At 44.3% G+C, this 24,627-nt stretch overlaps 1 protein-coding gene across 3 annotated transcripts in view; it reads left to right on the top strand.

Annotated features, from left to right (window-relative positions):
* Positions 1-24,627, top strand: part of LOC143975807 (receptor-type tyrosine-protein phosphatase kappa-like) — a 228,823-nt gene that overhangs the window by 125,996 nt on the left and 78,200 nt on the right. For all 3 annotated transcript variants that reach the window (XM_077478356.1, XM_077478354.1, XM_077478355.1), the window contains 2 exons: positions 1,911-2,166; positions 11,297-11,336. In XM_077478356.1, coding sequence (XP_077334482.1) covers positions 1,911-2,166; positions 11,297-11,336 — 296 coding nt within the window. The remainder of the gene's footprint in view (positions 1-1,910; positions 2,167-11,296; positions 11,337-24,627) is intronic.

The following is a 24,627-nucleotide window of genomic DNA, read 5'->3' as shown; positions in this document are numbered from 1 at the left end:
TGCAACATTTTGGAGCAAGTGTAAACGAGCTCTAACAGCCTCCACTCTTTTGGAAGGCTTTCTACGAGAATTTGGGGATTGATAGTGCTAATGTGTGCCCATTTAAGCAGAAGAAGATTTGTAAGTTCAGGAACTGATGTTGGATGAGAAGATCTGGCTCACTATTGGATTTCCAACTCATCCAAAAGGTGTCCAGTAGGGTTAGGGTCAGATACGGATGTTGGATGAGGAGATCTGTCTCACAATTGGATTTCCAAGTCATCCAAAAGGTGTTCAGTAGGGTTAAGATCAGGTAATGCTGTTAGATGAGTAGACCTGGCACACAATTGGATTTCTACCGCATCCCAAAGGTGTTCAGTAGGGTTGAGGTGAGGTAATGGTGTTGGATGAGAAGAGCTGGCTCACAATTTAGTTTCTACCGCATACCAAAGGTGTTCAGTAGGGTTGAGGTCAGGTAATGATGTTGGATGAGGAGATCTGGCTCACAATGGGATTTTCAACTCATCCGAAGGGTATTCATTAGGGTTGGAGGTCAGATACAGATGTTGAATGAGAAGATTTGGCTCAAAATTGGATTTCCAACTCATCCCAAAGATGTTCATTAGAGTTGAGGTCAGGTAATGGTGTTGGATGAAAAGACCTGGCTTACAATTGGATTTCCAACTTATCCAAAAGGTCTTCAGTAGGGTTGAGGTCAGATATGGATGTTGAATGAGAAGATTTGGCTCAAAAGTGGATTTCCAACTCATCTCAAAGATGTTCAGTAGGGTTGAGGTCTGGTAATGGTGTTGGATGAAAAGACCTGGCTTACAATTTGATTTCCAACTTATCCAAAAGGTCTTCAGTAGGGTTGAGGTCAGATACGGATGTTGAATGAGAAGATTTGGCTCAAAAGTGGATTTCCAACTCATCTCAAAGATGTTCAGTAGGGTTGAGGTCAGGTAATGGTGTTGGATGAAAAGACCTGACTCACAATTGGATTTCCAACTCATTCAAAAGGTGTTCAGTAGGGTTAATGTCAGATACAGATGTTGGACGAGAAGATCTGATTCACAATTGGATTTCTAACTCATCCCAAAAGTGTTCAGTAGGGTTGAGGTCAGGTAATTGTGTTGGATGAAAAGACCTGACTCACAATTGGATTTCCAACTTATCCAAGAGGTATTCAGTATGGTTGAGATCACATACGGATGTTGGATAAGAAGATCTGGCTCACAACTGGATCTCCAACTCACCCAAGAGGTTGAGGTCAGGGTTCTGTGCAGGCCACATAAGTTCCTCCACATCAAACTTATCAAATCATTTCTTTAATGCCTTACACAGAGACACAGCCATATTGGAACAGAAAAGGGCCATCCTCAAACTCTCAACGCAGGTTTGGAAGAGAACAATTGTCTAAAATGTGTTTGTATGCTATAATATTACCAGTACATTTCCATGCCGATGTGCCTAATTGTATGCACCAGTAAACAATGGATGAGGCCGTACACCTGAACTGAATAATATGAAGGGGTGTTGACAAACATTTTTGACCATATAGTGTACCGGTATATTCTTTTTCTGTATAGTATACAGTATATTTTCATTGTCATGCAATTTTCTGACAGTACCATGTAGCATAGTACGAAGAGTCCTCTGTGTGATCTGAGATTTCCCTGCCTTAGTGCCCTTGGAATGAAGATTTAGGCCCCGTGTCGGAGCTCAGACACAATCCCCCCTCTTTTTCCTACAATACAGTGTGGTTGTCTCTCTATTGGCCTTACTGTCCAGCGTTTGCAGATGAGCAGAGAATCTATAGTTGTATGAATAACTGCAGTAGCTACATTTTAATACACACTTTTTGAACAGTATAGATGATCTGATGCGTATTATTTCAAAGCTTTAATTAATTGTCTGTTTCCCATCTTCAGCTTTTATGAAATACTTGTCTTTGGTGGTCAGGAACACAATATGAGCGCAAACTGTATGAGATTCAAAACCGTCCACTACAACTCCAGCAGAACTTCCAGTCATTATACTGCGGCTGTTCTTCCGGCACAGAACCTTACCGGGGCCAGGACCTTCATTCTGGGGGATAATCAATATTATAAGGGATTCCACAACGCCCCTCTGATCCCCAAACATAATTACACCATCTACATACGGGTCACCAGCCAATGGAAACAGGTGTGTTTCAACGCAACATCTTCTGCTGTGTGAGTCTGGAGCAGATGAATACTTGGTAACTTTGGCCGGTTACTTGTTGAAGCTCAACTCTGAATAGTTTATTCTTAAAGCGGTAGTAAACTCTTGAAAAAAATATTGTAATTTCCACCCCAGCAAGGCTAGCGCATAATGGGCTAATATGCATCACATACCAGCATATTGTGCAAGCCTTACCTTAAAATGAAGCCCTCCCAGTGGCGGGCTGTCACTCCTGTAGAGGCTTCCATCTTCACCTGGTCTTCCTTTCGGGTTCGCGGGCAGCGGCTGCTTGATTGGTCTTCACATGATGTCATGGTCGCGGCACACAGCCCTGAAGGAATGGCACAGGTATACTGTTCCTTCAAAACGCATGCGCCTGTGACGCCAACGGCTGTTGCTCGCTAGAATATCTATTACTATGAATGTCCATTCAAACAATGTGCCCAAATTTCCTTGAAAAATTCCTCTAATAAATAATTCTTGTGACAAATCTGTATGTCCCCTGATGAAGTCACGTGGTGTGACGCAACGCGTAGGGAGTGGCCGGATGTATCTAATAAACCGGAAGTGACGTAAGAGGTGCCTTACGCTGTCTCCAACGCATTGTTTGCACCTATTTTGCTGTTTTTATTGCTTTTAAATGTAAGAGTCCATTTTGGTCTTAATAAATTAAGCTTAGTTAAATGGTTTTACGCTATGGGAGGGTTTTTTCTTTATCCTTATAAACATCTGAAAAATACTGGAACCATCGTACAACTGTGAGCCCGGAAAGTCGGTGATATCGTGGGAAATCATGTTCGGCATTACCAGGTCCTTGGGAGATCCAAAGATTGTTCTCAAGGAGATCACTAAGGCGTTTTTACATTCCTCGTTGAGGTAAGAGCTCTGGGAGCATTAAGTTCACAGGAATCATGAAGATCACATACGGATTTGTCACAAGAATTATTTATTAGAGGAATTTTTCACAGGAAATTTGGGCACCGTTAGTTTATATTCCAATTGTTTGTTCATTGTGTACACTATAGGTCTAGCAGCATTTTTAATACACTTTTATTTAGTTTAAATTGCTTACTCAGTAGCGCAAAGAATCACACTATTTCGCTAGAATATATCCTACATGGTGCAGGTTTAGGATATAATAATTTTACTTTAAACTAGCCCCAGCTAGTGCTAAAGAAAACAGCACAGGCTGCAATACTTACCCTAAATCCAGAGCTGTCTCCCACAGCATATGGGGTACTCAAGGAGGAAGGGGGTAATATGGAGGGGTGAGGGAGGGAGCCAGAATGATGGAGTTGGGCTTATTCTGTACATAGATACTTGTCCTCAAAGTAGAAGTAAAGGCTATACAATAACCTGCCTACAATAAACGCTGCCCCCCTATTTCTCTCTTATTACTTACATACATTCTATATGGTCACATGGCCATGAAGATATGACATTTAAAGCATAAGTTCACCTTTAGTAGCATGTTTCATGTTACACCCTTATTTAACATGTAACGTGTTCCTTTCCACCCACCTTCTCCCACCAGCACTCCCCACTCTGTGACAGTGGGTGGGGGATCTTCTCCCCATAATTGGGCTCTGGGGGTGAAGAGAAATGCATTGGGGGCATGGCTTGGCTGGAGCCCAGGCTGAGGTTATTTTACTGTGACGGATCCAATCCCACACTCCGATTGAGTGCTTTCGTCATATACCACTTCCTCCCAGTCTAAATATAGATATCAGATATTCCAACCGCTCACAAGCACAAAACAAGACGACACTTGCTTAGCTTCTCAACATGGACTGATTTATTAGAACCAAAATGACAAGTATTTATAATACAGTAGAAGTCCCCCTCCTGATCATTTATTCTAACAATAGAACTGTAGCCAGAAACAGAATTAACCTGAGCTAATTATCTAAAATCAACACTCAGACTAGTTGACTGAGAGATAAGACTTTTCGGCTCCTAGCTCACTAACAATTTAATAAACATTACCATAAACATCAACACAGTTAATTAGCCCAAACAACAATGTGTGGAATACTCTTACAAGCCAGACTAGACTCAATTACATTATACAAGACAACAGACAGGTGGCTGGAGTTGATGACATTCACATCTGACAGTGTGTGTCCCAACAGCATGAGACAACGCACATTATATATACATATATAGAGCATTGAATCTGACTAGCACAGATTATAGTGGGGTTCTCATTCACCCTGTGCCCCTTAAAATCCAGGGCCCATAATCAGTCGGCAAGAGGCTCGCATTTAGTCCTCTCAAAAAGCCTGTGTCCCGGCTAGGTCTGTCACATTTACATATCCACTGGGTCTAGCAGTCATGTGCAGCACATAGGACCTTTTTTTTGTCTCTTGCATCATTTAAGCTGGGATGAGCTTTGTCCTTGTCCCAGTGGTGTGCTACAGGAGATGACCCAGATGGAGCCTTGAGTGGCACCCCCTATTTGTTGTCTGGGGGATCTTCTCCCCACACCCACTGTCCCAATTTGAAACCAGTGCCACTGTGTGGGGCTCCGCGGACACAGCTGTGTCATTCATTCACAGTTTCCTGTGAATGAACAGATTACAAGTACCACCAGTCAATGTGGCTGACGGCTTGTACTTCTCAATGAACAGTGGGGACACTAGTGAGCGCTCTCATACAGTATCTCACAAAAGTCAGTACACCCCTCACATTTCTGTAAATATTTTCTTCTATCTTTTCATGTGACAACACTGAAGAAATGACACTTGTCTACAATGTAAAGTAGTGAGTGTACAGCTTGTATAACAGTGTAAATTGCCCGTCCCCTCAAAATAACTCAACACACAGCCATTAATGTCTAAACCACTGGCCACAAAAGTGAGTACACCCCTAAGTAAAAATGTCCAAATTAAGCCCAATTAGCCATTTTCCCTCCCCGGTGTCATGTGACTCGTTAGTGTTACAAGGTTTTAGGTGTGAATGGGGAGCAGGTGTGTTAAATTTGGTGTTATCGCTCTCACTCTCTCATACTGGTCACTGGAAGTTCCGCATGGCACCTCATGGCAAAGAACTCTCTTCGGATCTGAAAAAAAAAAGAATTGTTGCTCTACATAAAGATGGCCTAGGCTATAAGAAGATTGCCAAGACCCTGAAACTGAGCTGCAGCACGGTGGCCAAGACCATACAGCGGGTTAACAGGACAGGTTCCACTCAGAACAGGCCTCACCATGGTCCACCAAAGAAGTTGAGGTCACGTGCTCAGCGTCATATCCAGAGGTTGTCTTTGAGAAATAGACATATGAGCCAGCATTGATGCAGAGGTTGAAGGGGTGGGGGGGGGGGTGTAGCCTGTCAGTGCTCAGACCATACGCTGCACACTGCATCAAATTGGTCTGCATGGTTCTACTAAAGATGATTCACAAGAAACTGTTTGCTGAAGACAAGCAGACTAAGGACATGGATTACTGGAACCATGTCCTGTGGTCTGATAAGACCAAGATAAACGTATTTGGTGTCAGATGGTGACAAGCGTGTGTGGGGGCAACCAGGTGAGGAGGATAAAGACAAGTGTGTCTTGTCTACAGTCAAGCATGGTGGTGGGAGTGTCATGGTCTGGGGCTGCATGAGTGCTGCCGGCACTGGGGGCTACAGATCATTGAGGGAACCATGAATGCCAACATGTACTGTGACATACTGAAGCAGAGCATGATCCCCTCCCTTCAGAGACTGGGTCGCAGGGCAGTATTCCAACATGATAATGACCCCAAACACACCTCCAAGACCACCACTGCCCTGTTAAAGAAGCTGAGGGTAAAGGTGATGGACTGGCCAAGTATGTCTCCAGACCTAAACCCTATTGATCATCTGTGGGATATCCTCAAACGGAAGGTGGAGGAGCGCAAGGTCTCCAACATCCACCAGCTCCGTGATTTCATCATGGAGGAGGGGAAGAGGACTCCAGTGGTGACCTGTGAAGCTCTGGTGACCTCCATGCCCAAGGTTTAAGGCAGTGCTGGAAAATAATGGCAGCCACACAAACTATTGAAACTTTGGGCCCAATTTGGACATTTTCACTTAGGGGTGTACTGACTTTTGTTGCCAGTGGTTTAGACATTAATGGCTGTGTGTTGAGTAATTTTGAGGGGACAGGAAATTTACACTGTTATACAAGCTGTACACTCACTACTTTACATTGTAGACAAGTGTAATTTCTTCAGTGTTGTCACATGAAAAGAGAGAAGAAAAGATTTACAAAAATGTGACTGAAGGGTGTACTCACTTTCGTGAGATACTGTGTGTATATATATATATATATATATATATATATATATATATATATATATATATATGCAATCAATGGAAATGCAAAAAAAAACATTTAAAAAGTATATATATATATATATATATATATATATATATACATATACCACAAGTAAAATAAGTATGTTGAGAGGAGAGAGGGGGGGAGAGACTGAGGGAGGAGGAAGAGGAGGGAGAGAGAGGAAGTAAAAGGAAAGAAAAGGAGGGGAGGAGGGAAAGAAAAGAAAAAGAAAAAAAAAACTATTATGGCCTATGGAGGTGTTAGGGCCGGTTCACACTGCGAGCCGCGGCGAGGCGTCTCCGACTTCCTCGCCGCGACTTGCAGGGGGGGTCAGCGGCGACTTGCAGAGGACTTCTGTATAGAAGTCAATGCAAGTCGCCCCCGAAGTCGCCCCGAAGTAGTACAGGAACCTTTTTTCTGAGTCGGAGCGACTCGAGTCGCTCCTCTCAGAACGGTTCCATTGTACTCAATGGGGACGACTTGCGGGAGCGAGGCGAGGCGAGCCGTGTCGCCTCGCCTCGCGCCGCAGTGTGAACCGGCCCTTAGTGTTGAATATATTTGTTATTGAAACATTTCAAGTAAAGACAATAAACAGTAACCATCATGAGGCAAATGCAGACAGGAACAGTAAGGGCCGGTTCACACTGCGGGCGATGCGAGGCGACACGACTCGCCTCGCCGCTATCTTACAAGTCGCCCCCGTTCTGTACAATGGAACCGTTCTGAGAGGAGCGACTCGAGTCGCTCCGACTCAGAAAAAAGGTTCCTGTACTACTTCTGGGCGACCTCGGGGCGACTTGCATTGACTTCTATACAGAAGTCATTTGCAAATCGCCGCTGAGGTCGCGGCAGGTCGCGGGGAGGCAAGTCGGTGTCGCCTCGCATCGCCCGCAGTGTGAACCGGCCCTAACAGGAGTACATTTACGGGAGGCTGGCTAACGACTATCGGCCACAGCCGGTCCCCGACGGGAAGCTTGGAAAGTAGAGAAGACGGCCTGCTCACCGATCCACGAGGCCACAGTAGTAAGAAATACTCATGGGTTACTACATGAGGCAATATTTAAACAATAACATAGAAAAGATAGAAAGAAAGAGAGAAGAGAGAGGAGCAAAGTAAAAAGGAGCAAGGCGGTATAGGGGAAAGCTAAAAAGCGAGAGGGGAGGAGAGGAAAGTGGGAGGGCGGGGGGGAGGGGGAAGGAATATGGGCAGGGGACGGGGAAGGGTAAGGAAGAGCCCACAGTGACCTCATGAGTTCAAGATATGGTTCATTAAAGTGTCAGAAGAAGAGAAGCGGAGCCAGATCGACCATTGAGAAAGAAATTTGGCGTAAGTGTCATTGTCCAGTGCCAACATCTCCTCCATTCTCATAGTGTCATTCATAATCGACACCCACCGTGACAATGGGGGAGTGGTTGTCGTCTTCCAATAAGCGGGTATCAGCTGTCTAGCAGAGGACATAAAGAAACGGAGCAATCTTTGTCTCTGTGATTTAATAGACCCGGGCAGTATAGAGAGTAATGCAATTTTTGGAGAAATAGGAACCGGTCTATCAGCTAAAAGATTATAACATTCAAAAACCTGCGTCCAAAAGGGGCGGATCCTCTCACAGTCCCACCAGACATGCATGTAAGTTCCGACTGAAGCTTCACAGCGCCAGCAGGTGGCAGGTGTAGACGGGAAAATCTTGTGTAAGGTAGCAGGGTCCCTGTACCACCTTGATAATAGTTTGTAGTTCTTTTCTTGGGAGTAGCAGGAGATTGTTGACTTATGTGTGAAATGAAAAGAGGTTTGCCATTCCGGCACAGAGATGTCTTCACCCAAATCCGCAGACCACAGCCTGGTGTAATGTGGGAGTTGATCATGTGCTAAAGTCTGCAGTAGGTTATATAAGGAGGACAGTAGGTGTTTGGGAGTTTCTGGAAGCGAGCACAGTTCCTCGAAGTCGGTAAGCTTGCGATGTATTTGAGAGGAGGAGTGTAGGCGTTTGGCAAATGTGGACACATGTAGGGCCGTGAGCCAATCTCCGGAATCTGTCACGGAGACCGGGGTCCCCCGAGAGGGATGCACAAATGTACGGGCTTGCGGCCATTCTGTACGCTTAAAGGGTCCTAGGGAGGCTGCCCCCGTACTTTGTGGTAAAGCAGGATGGTCAAAGAGGGACGTTAGGGGGCCCGGATCCAAGGAGAGAGTGGCGTTTAGCCCCGTCCTGTACCACATCGTCAGGGAGGCCAAAGTCAGTGGGGACAAGGAAGTCATACGAGAGTAGTCCTGTTTATAACCCCATGGAAGAGCTTGGAGATCCACAGGAGAAAGGTCCTGTTCAACAGACAGCGAGGCCTTGCAGGAACCTATGGAGGTGTTAGACAAAGTTATAAGATATACTCCCCCCCCCCCCCCTTTGATGAGTATGTGAAAAGGTATCCATGCCTTGTGTGAGAAAAACAAATATGACTTCTATGTATGTATGTACTAGTATATGTTTGAACTTGTCTAAATTTGTGTAATATTTTACAATAATTTACAATAAAATTAGAATTGATAATAAATAAATAAATAAAAAAATAAAAAATAAAATAATAAGTATGTTTTTGAAAGGTGAACTTATCCTTAGTCATATATATATATATATATATTGCTTGGACTAAAGAATAAAACATTTTAAAAAAAATCATATATTTTAATCAGGTAAAAATAAAATATTATTATTGATATTTTGCACTTTCATATACAGCCAGTGGATGGCACTCTTGGCTTTTTTTTTGGTTTCTCTATCTTAACATGCTACCTTTTTTTAACCTTGGCGCCCCTGGGTTGCTTACTGGGTTCTTCAGGGGGTGCCTTGGCAAAAAAGCCTAAAGATTACCACAAATTGCCAAAACATGTCAACAAGCCAGGGAGGGGGATGAAGCCTGCTTTTTTTGTTACACAAAGCCACAGGATTTTTTTTTTTTTGTGCAGCATTTACAACCATGGGCACCGTGCAGGGGCAGAAACTGAGCAGAGAAATGCTAGAATATTAGTCAGTCCTAGTTTGCAAAGGTGGAGAAATAAATCCCCTCTAACGTTGGGTGGTTCACAAAAGCTGCTGTGATATGTAAAACTAATATATATATATATATATATATACATACATATATATATATATATATATATATATATATAATTTATTTTAATTTTTTTTATTTAAGAATGGAGTGCCTCAAAATTGTGTATAATTTTTATAATTTTTAAAGGGTGGCTTGGATGGAAAAAGTTTGAGAAACACTGGTCTACCGGGTTCAATAGCTCAAGTTGAAATACAAACACACCCACACCCACACACACACGAAATAGAGACATTGTAAATAGAGACATTGTAAATAGAGACATTGTAAATAGAGACATTGTAAATAGAGACATTGTAAATAGAGACATTGTAAATAGAGACAGTGTCTGAAAGTAAACATCTTATGCTCTGATCTCAGGTTAAAAAACGTGAAGGATTATGGGCATAGGTGTGCTCAGCCTATTGCATTAGGGTGTGTACCCCAAAGCTCAAACACAAATGTGTGTGTGAATGAATGAATGAATGAATGAAATACTTGTATAGCGCACAATGCGAACTGAATCGCCTCTAGGCGCTGTGGCGAGCTTTGATCATCTGCTAAAAGAGGAAGGTCTTGAGTTTTTTCCTAAAAGCCAGGTGATTTTCTTCCAGGCGGATGTTGATTGGTAGAGCATTCCATAGCCGAGTGTGTGTTCATGTACAGTATATATATTTTTATATATCTATATATACAAAGACACACTCTTATAAATAAATGTGAAAAGTATTTTAAAATGTATTAACACAGTGGCAGTAGGGCAGAGATTGGTATCAATAAGGCAATAGGGCAGTGGACGTTGTTGGTAATTTTTTTTATTTTTTATTTTTTATTTTTTTATTATTTTTTACAATTTTTTTTGGTTTTGTTTTATTATTTTTTTTACAATTTTATTTTGTTTCATTATTTTTTTACAGTTTTTTTTTTATTTTTTTTTTAAAGCCCTGTTGGGGATGCTTTGGTGAAATATCAGGGGTTTAAACAGACGTTTGAGACCGGACAGGGAATAAATGGGAAGTACTGTGTGCTGAGCGGCTTCCTGTTCATTCACAAACTGACGCATAGTAAACACAGCTTTCTAGGCTTCAGTTATGAATGGACACAGTGAGCGATCGGTACTGATCATTCACTGTGTTCATTCAGGAAATGAAAAGGCTGGCAAATGACATCCTGAAACATCCCCCTGTGTGTCTGCAGCAGCCGCAGCTGGCAGTGCAGTTGGGTTGTGGGGGCAGCAGGTGGAATCTGCACCACATGGGGGGGGATTAGGTTGTGCCCAGGCACAGCCGGCACACCCCCTGTGCACACTTTTGATATTTCTGAACTAATTTGTTTTGGTTTCTTTGTATGTATGTATGTATTGCATGGGTTGTTATCCGACATGTGGTGACAATTTCATAGCAATAGCACCTTTACCAATAGATTTATCTACCTGTCTATAAAAATGCTGAAGTGTTCAATACTTATTTTACCCACTGTGTGTATATATATATACTTTTTAATTTTTTTTTGCATTCCCATTGATTGCATTTATATAATATATATATATATATATAATATATATATATATATATATATATATATATATATATATATATATATATATATATATATATATATATATACACACACATACAGTATATATACACACCCTAGGCAAAAATCGAAATGTAAATTGAAAACTTTATTTAAATGTATGTCATTTAAAAATGTTTCCTTTTTTCCAAGGTGAATAAATCATCATGTACCTATGCTGGCTTCCTTGAAGGTATGTTTCTGTATGATATTTTGTATGCACGCTGTATTATTTGTATGTATACTGCTGCTGTGCAATCAGCTTCGACATGCTGTCACACTAAGCCTGTGCTGTTCTAGTCTGGCTGGCCGTGACCCCCCGTTTCCCAGGTCCAGGGCCCGAATTCCCCCCCCCCCCCCGTGCCTATGTCCTTAGATGTTAACGGTTTGTGCAAGCCTGATATATGTGGTGATGCTTCCGCGGTGACCCTGATGAAGCAGCTGTTGACTGCGAAACGCATCGGAACAGAACAGCATTTATTTGTCTACTTACTAAGATGTTTTTAATATAATATGTATAATATTGATTGTGACTTCATTGGATTAGTTACTGTATGTAAGACCTCGTATTTATCTTTTAATGGGTTTGCTAAATATAAATGTTTCTTTTAGCTAATCGTGTTGCCTCAAGTGTGGTACTAAGCCTCTAAAGACCCCATTTTTTGTGGAAAGATTTCCCTTTTATTGTTCTTTGTATGTATACTGCATTACTTGTAGCTCTGTGGGAAACATCAATTGTAATAAGCCAATTTGATTTGCTCCAGTCTCTTGCAGTCCCGCTACAGCACAGCTCAGACTGCAGAAGGAGAAGCAGCACAGTGAGCCTGTCAGTTGTGCTGGAGTGCATTAGACATGTTGATAGAAGGAGAGAGCAGAATGAGCTGATCAGCGAGCTGCATTTTACTGACCTGCAGCAGGGAAAAATCATAACTACTGACCAGCCCTTAAATCTGTACACTGGAAACTCACATTAGTAAACAAGTTGTCGTTGCCGACGCACCTGATGGGGCGGATGTGAGAGAGGTGAGGGGAGGGGCCTGACTGCGGCGTCCTCGTGGGAGATGGTGGAGGCCCCGAGGAGTGAGCCGGAGGCGAGCACAGTGAGAGGGTGCTCTGCCCCGGCGTGAGGAACGAACAGCCACGCTGACTTTCAGCTCCGTTCCCCCCCCCCCCCCCCCCCAGATCGACTTCGGCGAATAACTGATCAGGGGCGGCTTGGCCCGAACAACCTCCCGCTTTGGTGTGAGCAGGGCGGGAGAGTGGAAGGGGAGCAGCCGAACGAGCGGTAAGACCGGGGAACGGGCAGACGAGGAGGAGGACCCTCTCTTGGAGGTAGCGGAGCCCATACCGGAATTCCAGCGATCCCGCAACGATCCCCGGTCTCCTCTGTGAGGACACAGAGGAGGGGATTATAAGGTCAGACCGTTCCTTTTTGCTTAAACTCCAATTGCGTTGGAATGTGTTAACAGATAAATGCAATATCGGACGGACAGTGTTATGGCATAAGAGAAGTGGTTTTGCTGAAGCCTTTAAAGTAAGAAGCAGTAAACCGGGTAATGTAGATCCCGTTCCCTGGAAATGGAGGGATAAACATACAAGGGTCCGGCTCATGGCTCCTGTTTGAAAACCTGTTTGCACCTGTGTGAAAATCTCGCTTTGTTTACCTGTCCCAACTGTGTTTAACCACTTGCTTACAGGGCACTTAAACACCTTCCTGCCCAGACCAATTTTCAGCTTTCGGTGCTCTCACACTTTGAATGACAATTACTCAGTCATGCAACACTGTACCCAAATGAATTTTTTGTCCTTTTTTTCCCACAAATAGAGCTTTCTTTTGGTGGTATTTGATCACCTCTGGGGTTTTTATTTTTTGCGCTATAAATGAAAAAAGACCGAAAATTTTGAAAAAAAACGCATATTTCTTTGTTTCTGTGACAGAATTATGCAAATTATTAATTTTTCTTCATAAATTTTGGTCACAATTTATACTGCTACATGTCTTTGGTAAAAATAACCCAAATTAGTGGATATTATTTGGTCTTTGTGAAAGTTAGAGAGTCTACAAGCTGTGGTGCGAATCGCACAAAATTGATCACATCTGATGTACTGGTGACCTATCTCGCTTCTTGTGACCCGAACAAGTCAGGAAAGTACAAATACCCCCCAAATGACCCCTTTTTGGAAAGTAGACATTCCAAGGTATTTAGTAAGAGGTATAGTGAGCTTTTTGATGTTGTCATTTTTTTCCCACAATTCTTTGCAAAATTAAGATTTTTCATTTTTTTTTTTTTTTCTCCACAAAATTGTCATTGTAATAGGTTATTTCTCTCACATGGCATGTGTATACCACAAATGACACCCCCCAAAAAATTCTGCTACTCCTCCTGAGTATTACAATACCATATGTGTGGGACTTTTTCACAGCCTGGCCACATAGAGAGGCCCAACATGCAGGTAGCGCCATCATGTGTTCTAGGAACATAAGTTACACATCTAACTTGTTGACTATTTATTACACTTTTGAAGCACCAGGACAATGACACGTGACACTGATGACAGATGGCACTGATACGTGGCAATGATGACAGGTGGCACTGATGACAGATGGCACTAATATGTGGCACTGATGACAGATGGCACTAATATGTGGCACTGATGACGCGTGGCACTTATACGTGGCACTGATGACACGTGGCACTAATACGTGGCACTGATGACACGTGGCACTGAAACGTGGCACCGATGACAGATGGCACTAATACGTGGCACTAATATGTGCCACCGATGACAGATGGCACTAATACATGCCACCGATGACGCGTGACACTGATGACAGATGGCACTGATAAGTGGCATTGATGACACGTGACACTGACAACAGATGGCACGTGACACTGACAGGTGGCACTGATGACAAATGGCACTGATACGTGGCACTGATGACAGATGGCACTATGTGGCACTGATGACACGTGGCACTGACGGCAGGTGGCACTGACGGCAGGTGGCACTGACGGCAGGTGGCACTGGGGGCAGGTGGCACTGGGGGCAGGTGGCACTGACGGCAGGTGGCACTGGGGTGGATGGCACTGGGGGCAGGTAGCACTGGGGTGGATGGCACTGGGGGCAGGTAGCACTGGGGTGGATGGCACTGGGGTGGATGGCACTGGGGGCAGGTAGCACTGGGGTGGATGGCACTAGGGGCAGGTAGCACTGGGGTGGATGGCACTGGGGGCAGGTAGCACTGGGGTGGATGGCACTGGGGGCAGGTAGCACTGGGGTGGATGGCACTGGGGCAGATAGCACTGCTGGGGGCGGATGGCACTGCTGGGGGCGGATGGCACTGCTGGGGGCGGATGGCACTTTTTATTTCATTTTTTTTTTTTTTTTTTTTTCCGGAATCAGAACGGCTGCCGCTGCAGCCGTTCATCTCTCCCCTCTCGCACTGTCTGTGCGAGGAAGGAGAGCGGCGCTGCGAGATGATCTCATATGTTTACATATGAGATCATCTCCCATTGGACACGCCGATCACGCTGTAAACGGCCGCTGTGATTGGCCGTTTACAGCGATCTGTGTTTGCCTGTCCCCGGGGGACACGGCGAACACAGAACTTCCGCGATGCGCGCCCGCGGCGGCGCGCATTGCGGAAGTAAACATCAGGCCGTCCAGGGACGACCGCCCAAACGAACGCGCCTGCTCTACGGCCGTAATTCGGCTATAGGGCGGGCGCGAGGAGGTTAATGGCCCCAGTATCCCCCCCTCTCTCCCTCTCTTATTTTTTATTTTTTTTTCTCCTTATGGTTTGCTGAAGTGAATTTAAGGGACGGTATCATATTTTACAGTTCATTTCAAACCGAGAGTTCCAATAACTTTGGCAGACAAAGTCTACAAATTTGAAGTTTAACAGTGAAATCACAGCAAGTTGACTCCAAAGTAGGAACGGTTGGAAGGAAAAAAATAAATAAATAAATAAACAAATAAATAAATAAAAATATACTGAACTGGATAAAGAGAAGGAGACATCTAATGGAATAACAAAGTTGGGGCGCAGGAACCCGGGTCAAAAGTACACTGGGCTGAGGGCTTTTTTTTTTTTTTTTTTTTATAACCCTTTCCCTTGATTTGGTGGCCTAATTATATGGCAAAGACGGAATAAAAGTATTTAAAAGGACGGTGCCTGTATGTAGGCAAGCCACTTCTATTACGAACTTGGAAGTTTAAAACTAGAGGTAGCGTGGTAATAATATAAGAGTAAACCCTAATAAGAGAACCGCTGGGAAGGTGGTCCCTGGGAAATCCTGGGGAAAAGAAAGACGAAGGAAAATATGAAGGGAAAAAACACGAGAACGAATGAGCCCAAAAACTCAAGGGAGAGCTTGAATTCCAGTTCAATTCAAAAATATTTAAAAGAAACAAGTCAAAAAAGCCCAGGTTTTGAGGGAAATCAGAGAGGGGGGAGAGAGAGGAGGAAGGAAGTTGGAAAACCGGAGGGGGCAAGAGGAGACTCTTCGGGAGAAGAGGGGGATCAGGAGAGTGGACGAAGGCAAGATGGGACCCCATCTCAGATACCCACAAAGGGGGAAATGCAGGAAATGTTCCTAAAATTAGAAAATATAATTAAAGCCGAGATCCTAACTGTAAGGAAGGACATGGGGCACTTATTGAAGCGAGTAGAAGAAATGGAGGATCAAACAGGAAGACAGGCCAGGGAAATACTGGAATTAAAAATACAAGTAAAGAAATCGCAGGAAGCGCATAGAGAGACCCGACATAAGATGGAGGAACAGGAAAATCAAAGCAGAAGACAAAACCTGAGAATTAGATCATTGCCTGAACAATCGGGAGAAGACCTGGGCATAAAAATGGGAAAGATATTTAATCCCTTATTGGGAAAAGAAGAAGGGTCAGAGTTAAAGTTAGAACGTGCGCTCAGAATAAGGAAACCTTAAGGGTTGAGGGAAGAAACCCCGAGGGACGTAATAATAAAGTTCCTGCAATACGAAGATAAGGCGAAGATCTGGAGTAAGCTTAGAGGCCTGGCCCCAATTCAATATGAAGGAGTAGCGTTACAGATCTTCCAGGACCTGGCATCGGGAACCCTGGCTCGCAGAAGAAGATTAAAGCCCCTATTGGACCAATTGAGAAACGCAAATGTAAAATATAGCTGGGGTTTTCCGGCAGCGCTTTTAGTGCAGAAGGAGGGGAGGACGCTTAAGCTCAAAAACCTAGATGAAATTGAGGACTTCTGCAATAATATAGGAATTCCTATCCCCCTGATCCCATTAGACCCTTGGGAGGTGTAAGGATTAAGAGGCCCAGGAAGGGGGAACTGTAGGCAACTCAGTAGAGGTTCAATGGTCTTTTTCCTGTTTTTCCCGATATTCTTTGTTTTTGATCTTGGGGGGGGGAGGCGTGGTTGGGGGGGAAGGTGGGGGATTGGGGTCTATGGGGAGGTGGGAGGAAAGGGGACGCAGTTAAGGTCATACCCTAGGTGATTGGGCTTGCAAAGGGAGTAACACTCACTATGCAAAGCAGAAGCTCGGAACGGGCTGAGGGTGGGTAGGGGGGGTGGGTGGGTGGGGGAGGGAGAGGGGTGAGGGGGGGGAAAGGTTCCTGGGGGGGTACTAAGATATACCAAAAGGTGCGGAGTAAAGGTTCCCAGAAAAGGTTTGGATGGCTGAGATAAAATTAGTGTCATACAACGTTAAGGGTCTGAATTCGCCAGATAAGAGGTTTAAGCTTTTAAAAGAACTACAACAATATAAAGCAGAAATAATTTTTCTACAAGAGACGCATTTAACACAAGACACAAATGTGAAATTGCACTCCGCGAACTATCCAACCTGGATTTACGGAGATTCACCAATTAGGAGGGCTAAGGGAGTGGCTATAGGGTTTGAGAAGGGCAATAAATATGAGGTGTGCGATAGGTTGTCCGACCCAGAGGGGCGATACCTCTTTTTGAACGGGAAAATAGGAGACAGAAAGATTACCCTAGCTAACATATATTGCCCAAACAAAAACCCAGAGAGATATCTGATACAAACATTGGGGAGGCTAGCGGAGTTTAAGAAAGGAGATGTAATAGTAGCAGGGGACCTTAATTTTTGCTTGGACCCAGCAGCTGATAGTACGTCCGGTGCAAGGGGGAGGAATGTGAAAAATATAAAAAAAGTAAAACTTCAGTTGAGGAGTAGTCAACTGATAGATGTATGGAGGATACAGCATGAAAAAACAAAAGATTACACATTTTTTTCCCCAGTGCACGGGACGTATACCAGGCTGGACTACATCTTGGTCGAACATAGGTTACTGGAGTTGGTCTCGGAAACGAAAATAGAAATCGCAACTTTCTCAGATCACTCCCCAGTTGCAATGAAGCTGAAGATACCCGGGACACAGAGACGCCCCTATTCCTGGAGATTAAATGAGGAGCTCCTTTGTGATAAGAAAGTGGTGGACATTATACAGAAAGAGAGAGAATTTTATTTTAGAACAAATAGTACAGAAGAGGTATCGGGAGCTGCCCTATGGGAGGGCCATAAGGCTTATGTCAGGGGTATCCTTATAGCTATAGGGACCAGGAAAAAAAAGGAAAGAAAAGAAGAAAAGGAGAAGTTAATGAGAGAGGTCCATAGTCTAGAGCAGAAGCATAAAATGCAAGGGGGCCAACAACAGGAGACCTTTCATCGATTGATTAATAAGAGAGAGGAACTTAAAGATATTTATGAGGAAGAAACTAGAAGGGCATTTTTGGGTAGAGCCAGAGAAAGGTACTATTGGGAAAATAAAATAGGAAAAAATTTAGCGAGACAAGTGAAAAGTAAAAGAGGGGTCAACTTCATCGACAAAATAAAGGATAAGAAGGGTAAAATGGTATACACGTCTGGGAAAATAGCAGAAGTATTCAAACAATATTACGAGGCCTTGTACAATGTGGAAAAGAGAGGGGAACTGGGAATAGGGCAAAAAGAGAAAATGAAAGAGTTTTTATGTAAAGCCAAAATGCCCCGCCTGACAGACGAGGAGAGGGAGGACATGGAGAGTCCCATTACTGAAGAAGAAATCTATAAGGCCTTAAAAGAGACAGCCTCAGGGAAGAGCCCGGGTCCGGATGGGTTCGTAATTTCGTACTATAAAAAATTTAAGGAACTCTTAGTCCCCCACTTGTGCAAATATATTAATGGATTAGGCACTGAATATGATATGGGGAGGGAAACATTGCGGGCCGCGATTACTTTGATTCCGAAAGAGGGGAAAGATCAGACTCTTTGTGGTAATTACAGGCCTATCGCGCTCCTAAATACAGACGTAAAACTATACGCAAAAGTAATAGCTGCAAGATTAAAAAGAAATATGACAAAACTGATCCATCCGGACCAAGTCGGGTTTGTCCCTGAGAGAGAGGGCAGGGACAACGGAATAAGGGCCTTGCTCCTTACCCAAGCTTTAAAAGATAGAGGGTCCCCAGGTCTATTCCTGTCAATTGATGCTGAAAAAGCATTTGACAGGGTAGACTGGGGACTCATGCTAGAAACACTAGAAGAGATTGGGGTGGGCCCGAGGATGATATATTGGATCAAGGCTTTATATAAGAACCCACAAGCGACGGTTAAGGTCAATGGAGAATCTTCGACCCTGCTGCAAATGAGCAACGGGACCAGACAAGGGTGTCCACTGTCGCCCCTATTGTTTGTGATCTCCCTTGAACCCTTGCTGGCCGCAATTCGTAATAACCCAGATATCACAGGGATTAGAATAGGGCAAGAGGAACACAAATTAGCCGCTTACGCGGACGACGTGCTCTTCTTCATCACAAAGCCCAGGATTACGATCCCGAATTTGTTAAAAATAATGGAAGAGTTCGGACAGATTTCCAACCTAAAAATTAACCTTGGTAAATCAGAAGTTTTAAATATAAACATCTGTAAACAAGAAGAGGAGAGATTAAGTGCACAATTCTTCTTTCCCTGGCGTAAAGAAATTAAATATCTGGGGGTCCTCCTTTCGAATAACTTAAGAAAACTATACTTAAAAAACTATATCCCCTTATTAGAAAAAATCAAGAGCGAAATAAAGAAAATCTCAGCTAGCCATCTTTCGTGGTTAGGTCGGATAAATGTGGTAAAAATGAGTTTAGTCCCGAAGATAACATATAAATCTCAAATGATGCCCATTGCACTCCCTGCGACTTATTTTTCAGTTTTAAGGAAGATAATATCGAAGTTTATATGGCAAAATAAAAAACCGAGAATCTCGTACGCGGTATTAAGGAGAGGGAAAGATCAAGGGGGGGTGGCAGCCCCGGATATAAAAAGATATTACAAGTCAGTAGTTCTGTCTCGGGTGGTAGACTGGGCGAAAGAGGTAAAGGATAAAAGATGGGTAGGTATTGAAAACACGCTTTCACAAACACTTTTAGGAAGAATAATTTGGAATCCGCCACAATATAGGACTTTAGGCTTAAACACTCACAAGATTACACGACTAGTTTTTAAATTATGGGATCAATTACACACGCAAAAAAAATGGAGGTACAATTCACCGTTGATCTATTTGAAAGACAATGATTACTTCCCACCAGGACAACGAGAAATAGGGGGAAACTGGATATTAAAAGATAATGCACAATTAAAAGATATATTAGTAGAAGATAATTTAATCACATTTCAAGCACTAAGGCCGCGTACACACGCGCGGACTGTTCGCCCAACCTTGTCCGCTGAACAGTGTTTGGGCGGACAGTCCGCTCGTGTGTGGGGCTTCAGCGGACAGTTTCAGCGGACAGTTGGCCGAACAAGGTCTTACGGAAATTCCGAAAAACTGTCCGCTGAAACAAGGTTTCAGCGGACTGTTCGCTCGTGTGTAGGCTTGTTCGGCCAACTAAGTCTCGCGTATGCTCAGAAAGGATTTCCACGTCGGAAGGTTGCATTGCAGTGTATAGGACGTCGTATTTTTCGTCCCGTCGTACGTGCCGTTCACGTCATCGCGCACGGTTTCAGCAAACTGTTCGTCCGTCGTGTGTGGCCATGTCCGTCCATGCTAAGTTTGAGCGGACTGTTCGCTCAAACTGTTGGACGGACAAAGTTGGGCCAACAGTCCGCGCGTGTGTACGCGGCCTCAGAGAAGACACAGAATTATTGAGGTTGGACGAATGGCGGTACCTCCAGTTAAGAACATTTGTGTTAAAGCTTCCCCATCCCTTACGGAGTAAGGAAGAACTAAGACCCTTTGAACAACTGTGTCAGCAGGATAAAACAACAAAAAAAAGAAAATATATTGGTTCGATTTATAAAATATTTTCAGAGGGGGACGAACTGGAGGAACCGGCATTCTTTAAAAAGTGGGAGAAAGAACTGGGGGTACAATGTAATACCCAAATTAGAAAGAAAATATTAACTTTAATTCACTTTGCGGGGGGAGGGAATAAATTAATAGAAACAAACTACAAATGTATAGCAAGGTGGTATGCCACCCCTGACAAACTCAGCAGGTTTAGAAACGATCAATCGCCGGAGTGCTGGCGAGGATGTAAGTCTATCGGGAGTATGGGCCATATATGGTGGGATTGTCCCAAAATATTAGATTATTGGAAGAAGATAATTGAACTAATAAAGGTGGTAACGGGAAAAACGATCAGAGAGGACCCATGGACGGTGTTATTTCACGGGACAGAGGAGACAATTAACCAATATAAAGCATCATTAGTCCCTATTTTTTTAGACACCGCAAAAAATCTCATCCCGAGAAAATGGAGAGAAAAAGAAAGCCCTAAAATCCAGGATTGGATTCGTCGGGTAACCGAAATACAATATATGGAAACTGAGGAGGGCGGAGATGAGGCAACAGCCATAAAGGAGGAGAGGGACAGGAAATGGGATCTCTGGGAAAAATTTAAAAAATCTTGGCGATATGTGGAGGAAATAACGCAGGCATAAATACGGGAAAGGTTTAGTGGAAGTGAGGTTTAAAGTAGAACCCTGAGGGATAGAAACCAGGAACAGGGAGGGGGGAGGGAGGGGGAAGTAGAGAGTTTAAGGGGACAAAGAGAGGAGGAGGCACGAACGAGAGTTGATACTTGAAGTCTAGCCGTAGGATACGGGTTACTTACCTCTCCCCTTTGCACCCTTAATGAATATGGAAAAAAAAGAGAGGGATTGGGGGGAGGGGAATAAATTAAGTGAAGATATATGGCGAAGGAGGTTAAGGGGTAAATTTCAAAGGAATATTATAGGAGGACTTGGTGGTCTTTCCCTTTTCTTGGCTCTTTTAATGTATAAATGAATAAAGTTCCTGAGTGAAAAGGTTTACTAAAAAGAAGAGCTACAATGATGTGATGTTAAGACGAGGTAAATTATAATGAACGTTGAGTTGATTGACACCTCGCTGATAAATTCGCTGAAGTAGCAAAAAAAAATAAAAAATCTGTACACTGGAAAACAAACAAAAATATGGAGTTGCTGCACAATCAGTCACTCAGGGCACCAACAGCGGGAGAAGGGCTCTAGGACCCAGTATTCGTCAGGGCACCAATGGCAGGAGAAGGACTTGGGCTTGTCTTACGGATTTTCTCTGCCTTCCTGTGTTTTGACCTTGGCTTCCCACTTGACTAAGCCTGCTCTGTTATCCACCCGGCTCCGAATCCTGGCTTGAACTGACTATCCCTTTGTCTCAGCGTTCCCAGAGACCTGTCACATCCCACAGGCGCCACCTGCCTGCAGCCTCCACTCAGTACATAAGCAGTATTCCTGAGTCCTTCAGAAAGCAAATTTGCAGGCGACCTGTGCTACTTTGTGCCCGACTCCACCTGTCTCACCTTCAGGGGAATCTGGAACTTAGTTGCAATGGAAGCCCCCTCTCTATTGGTCTCCAGCACCTGGTACCTGACAATACATCTGACAAATCCCTCCCCCCCTTCTGTTAAGGTATTTCTTTCCCACCGTCTACTATTCTTAAAGTGGATCTCCACACTATCTTAACGGTGGCTCCTGAAGAGCTATGCGTTTTTCTAAAGTTAAAGTTGCCTAAACTTCAGTTTGGTTTGGGTACAATTATCTAAATTGGGCCTCGGCATCAGTCTGACTGGACTGTAAGATGTTCAGCCTGGCCACAGGGGGTGCTGTCTCCTCTGGCAGGCATGGAACTATAGTCTGGTCAGGTGCTTAAGTTACTCTCTCTCTGAGTCCGCCCAGGGGGAGTGTCTCTCTCTCTCTGTGCTTTCTGGGAGAGGGTATTTAAGATGCGGACGTCCCGTGGTTCGGGGTTCCGGTCCAGAATGATGTGCTGACTTCATGGTCCTGGTCCTCCTGACCAGCCCCCAGGAAGGCTATGGCCTGGGGTGCAGATCCACTTGACTTTAATGTCTCGGGGCTGGCTAGTCCGAGGCAAGGAAACGAATGGAAGGATTCTGAGATGGTTGGGTGCCATCTGCGGTTCGGGAGAGACCCAGTGCAAGCATTCCAGGGGAGGACTCTTCAGAAGAACACCACGTATGGGCTGGTTTTCTTAGCAAGGAAGGTCTGAAGTAACCAAGAGAATCCGGTCTTGTGGATATCGCCAAGCTGGCTGAGAGATCCAGGTATCCTACAAGTGTTCTACAGCTTAGTTTCCTGCGGGTTCTACAACAACGTTTGTGGCAGAGACTTGTTCCTGAGTAAGCACCAAGTTGGCTGCTAGGCCTTGTGAGAGAGGGGCTATCCAACCTGAGTGATCATCCAGCTGCGAATGGCTATTCTCTGGATGAAGTCAAAGTAAGCAAGTTCTTCAACGTTTTATTTGACTTTGACATTTAGGCCGGGTTCACACCACAGCGATGCGGGAACGCCGCGAATCCGCGGCGTTTTCCCGCATCGCATTACTCCCGCCGGCAGTTCACACTGCCCTATGCGAACGGCTGGGAGTGTCAATGATATGTTAATGACACCCCCAGATCCGTCCGCATATCGCAGTGCGATCTGCCGACTCGCACAGGAATCGGATCGCATGGTGTGAACACCCATGCGATCCGATTCTGTTGCGGACCAAAAAAAGGGTCCCGTGCGAGTTTGCTGCGGGAGCGATGCCTGCGGGAGCGATGCGAATTCAGCCATACTATCTGTATGGCTGAACTCGCATCGCTACGGAGATCGGATGTGATTTGCACTGCAGTGTGGTGCGAATCACATCCGGATCTCCCCCCGCAGCAGTGTGAACCCGGCCTAAGAGTACCTGAACTTTCCTTTCCAACCCTCTGTTTCCAAGTTGAAAGACTGTTCAATTGTCTGAGTTTTGCAAATAAATTCCATTCAAGTGGATCTGTTGTCAGTCTCAAGTTACTGGGCCACCTACCACGGGACATCCCCTAGACATGCAACGAGGAGAGCGGAGGGTAACGGTGGGCCCAAAAATAATCAGCAGCTCCTTCGGGGGTTAGTGCTACATTTATTAAAGGGGAACTGTACTGGCTGCTTTACCATCCATAGGAATAATTGCATTTCTTATTATTAAAAGAGACTATGTCCTATTGTGCACCAACGTATGGGCCCCAACTAGCAGACAAAAGAATCCATCAGGTGTTCATGGCTCAACACTGGCAGGATTTCCTGTTAGATTTCGGTCAAGGTTAAACCCCCGATCCTTCTCACTTATGCCGCGTACAAACGATGAGAGTTTTCGTCTGAAAAATCTTGGATGTTTTTTCCGACAGAATTCCACTGAAGCTTGGCTTGCCTAAACACAGGTGATGTACAACGCGTACGACGGGACTATAAAGAGGAAGTTCAATAGCCAGTGCGCCAGCCTTTGGGCTCCTTCTGCCAATCTTGTGTTTATCGTGTGTTAGTAGAAGTTTGGTAAGAGACAATTCGTGCTTTTCCAATCGTTACTGCTCTTCAGTTTGTTCTTGTGGGTACGTATCTGTTCTTCAGTAAGTGTAGTCAGTTCGCATCTGGGTTTCAGTGCGTATTATTATTAATATTATAGTACGTATTCGATTTTCAGTGCGTTCTTGCCTGCTCACTTCTGATTTTCAGCTCGCTCTTCTCAGGCCTTTCTGTTTTCCAGTGCGTTCTGTTAGTTCGTTCTGACCAGCCAACCGTTTGAAGCCATGTTGCGGGTACGTACTCATTGTAGAGTTCGTGCTGTGTGGGGGCTTGGTGTTTTGGGTTCTTGATTTGACCCAAGCCCAGTCCATAAACAGGGTGGGGAGCAGTTCATGGACCAATAATTGGTTGCTCCAGCGTGACTAATTCTGTCACATGGCTTTGTTGCGGGAGATCCAGGAGAATAATCCTGATGATTTCAGGAATATTCTACGAATGACGGTCCCCATTTTTCACCGTCTGTTGGCTTTGCTGTCCCCTTATATTCTGAAGCAGGACACCTACATGCGGCAAGCCATCACTCCGGAGCAGAGGCTAGTCGCCACCTTGCGGTATTTGACAAAGGGGAGAAGTATGCAGGACCTCAAGTTCTTGACAGGCATCTCCCCCCAGGGTCTGCGAATC

This window comes from Lithobates pipiens, unplaced genomic scaffold (assembly GCF_037356315.1).
Source record: "Lithobates pipiens isolate NorthernLeopardFrog02 unplaced genomic scaffold, aLitPip1_a1.2 Scaffold_13, whole genome shotgun sequence".
Classification (NCBI taxonomy): domain Eukaryota; kingdom Metazoa; phylum Chordata; class Amphibia; order Anura; family Ranidae; genus Lithobates; species Lithobates pipiens.
Note: the sequence above shows the minus strand (reverse complement) of the source record. Positions and strands in the feature narration are given on the sequence as shown.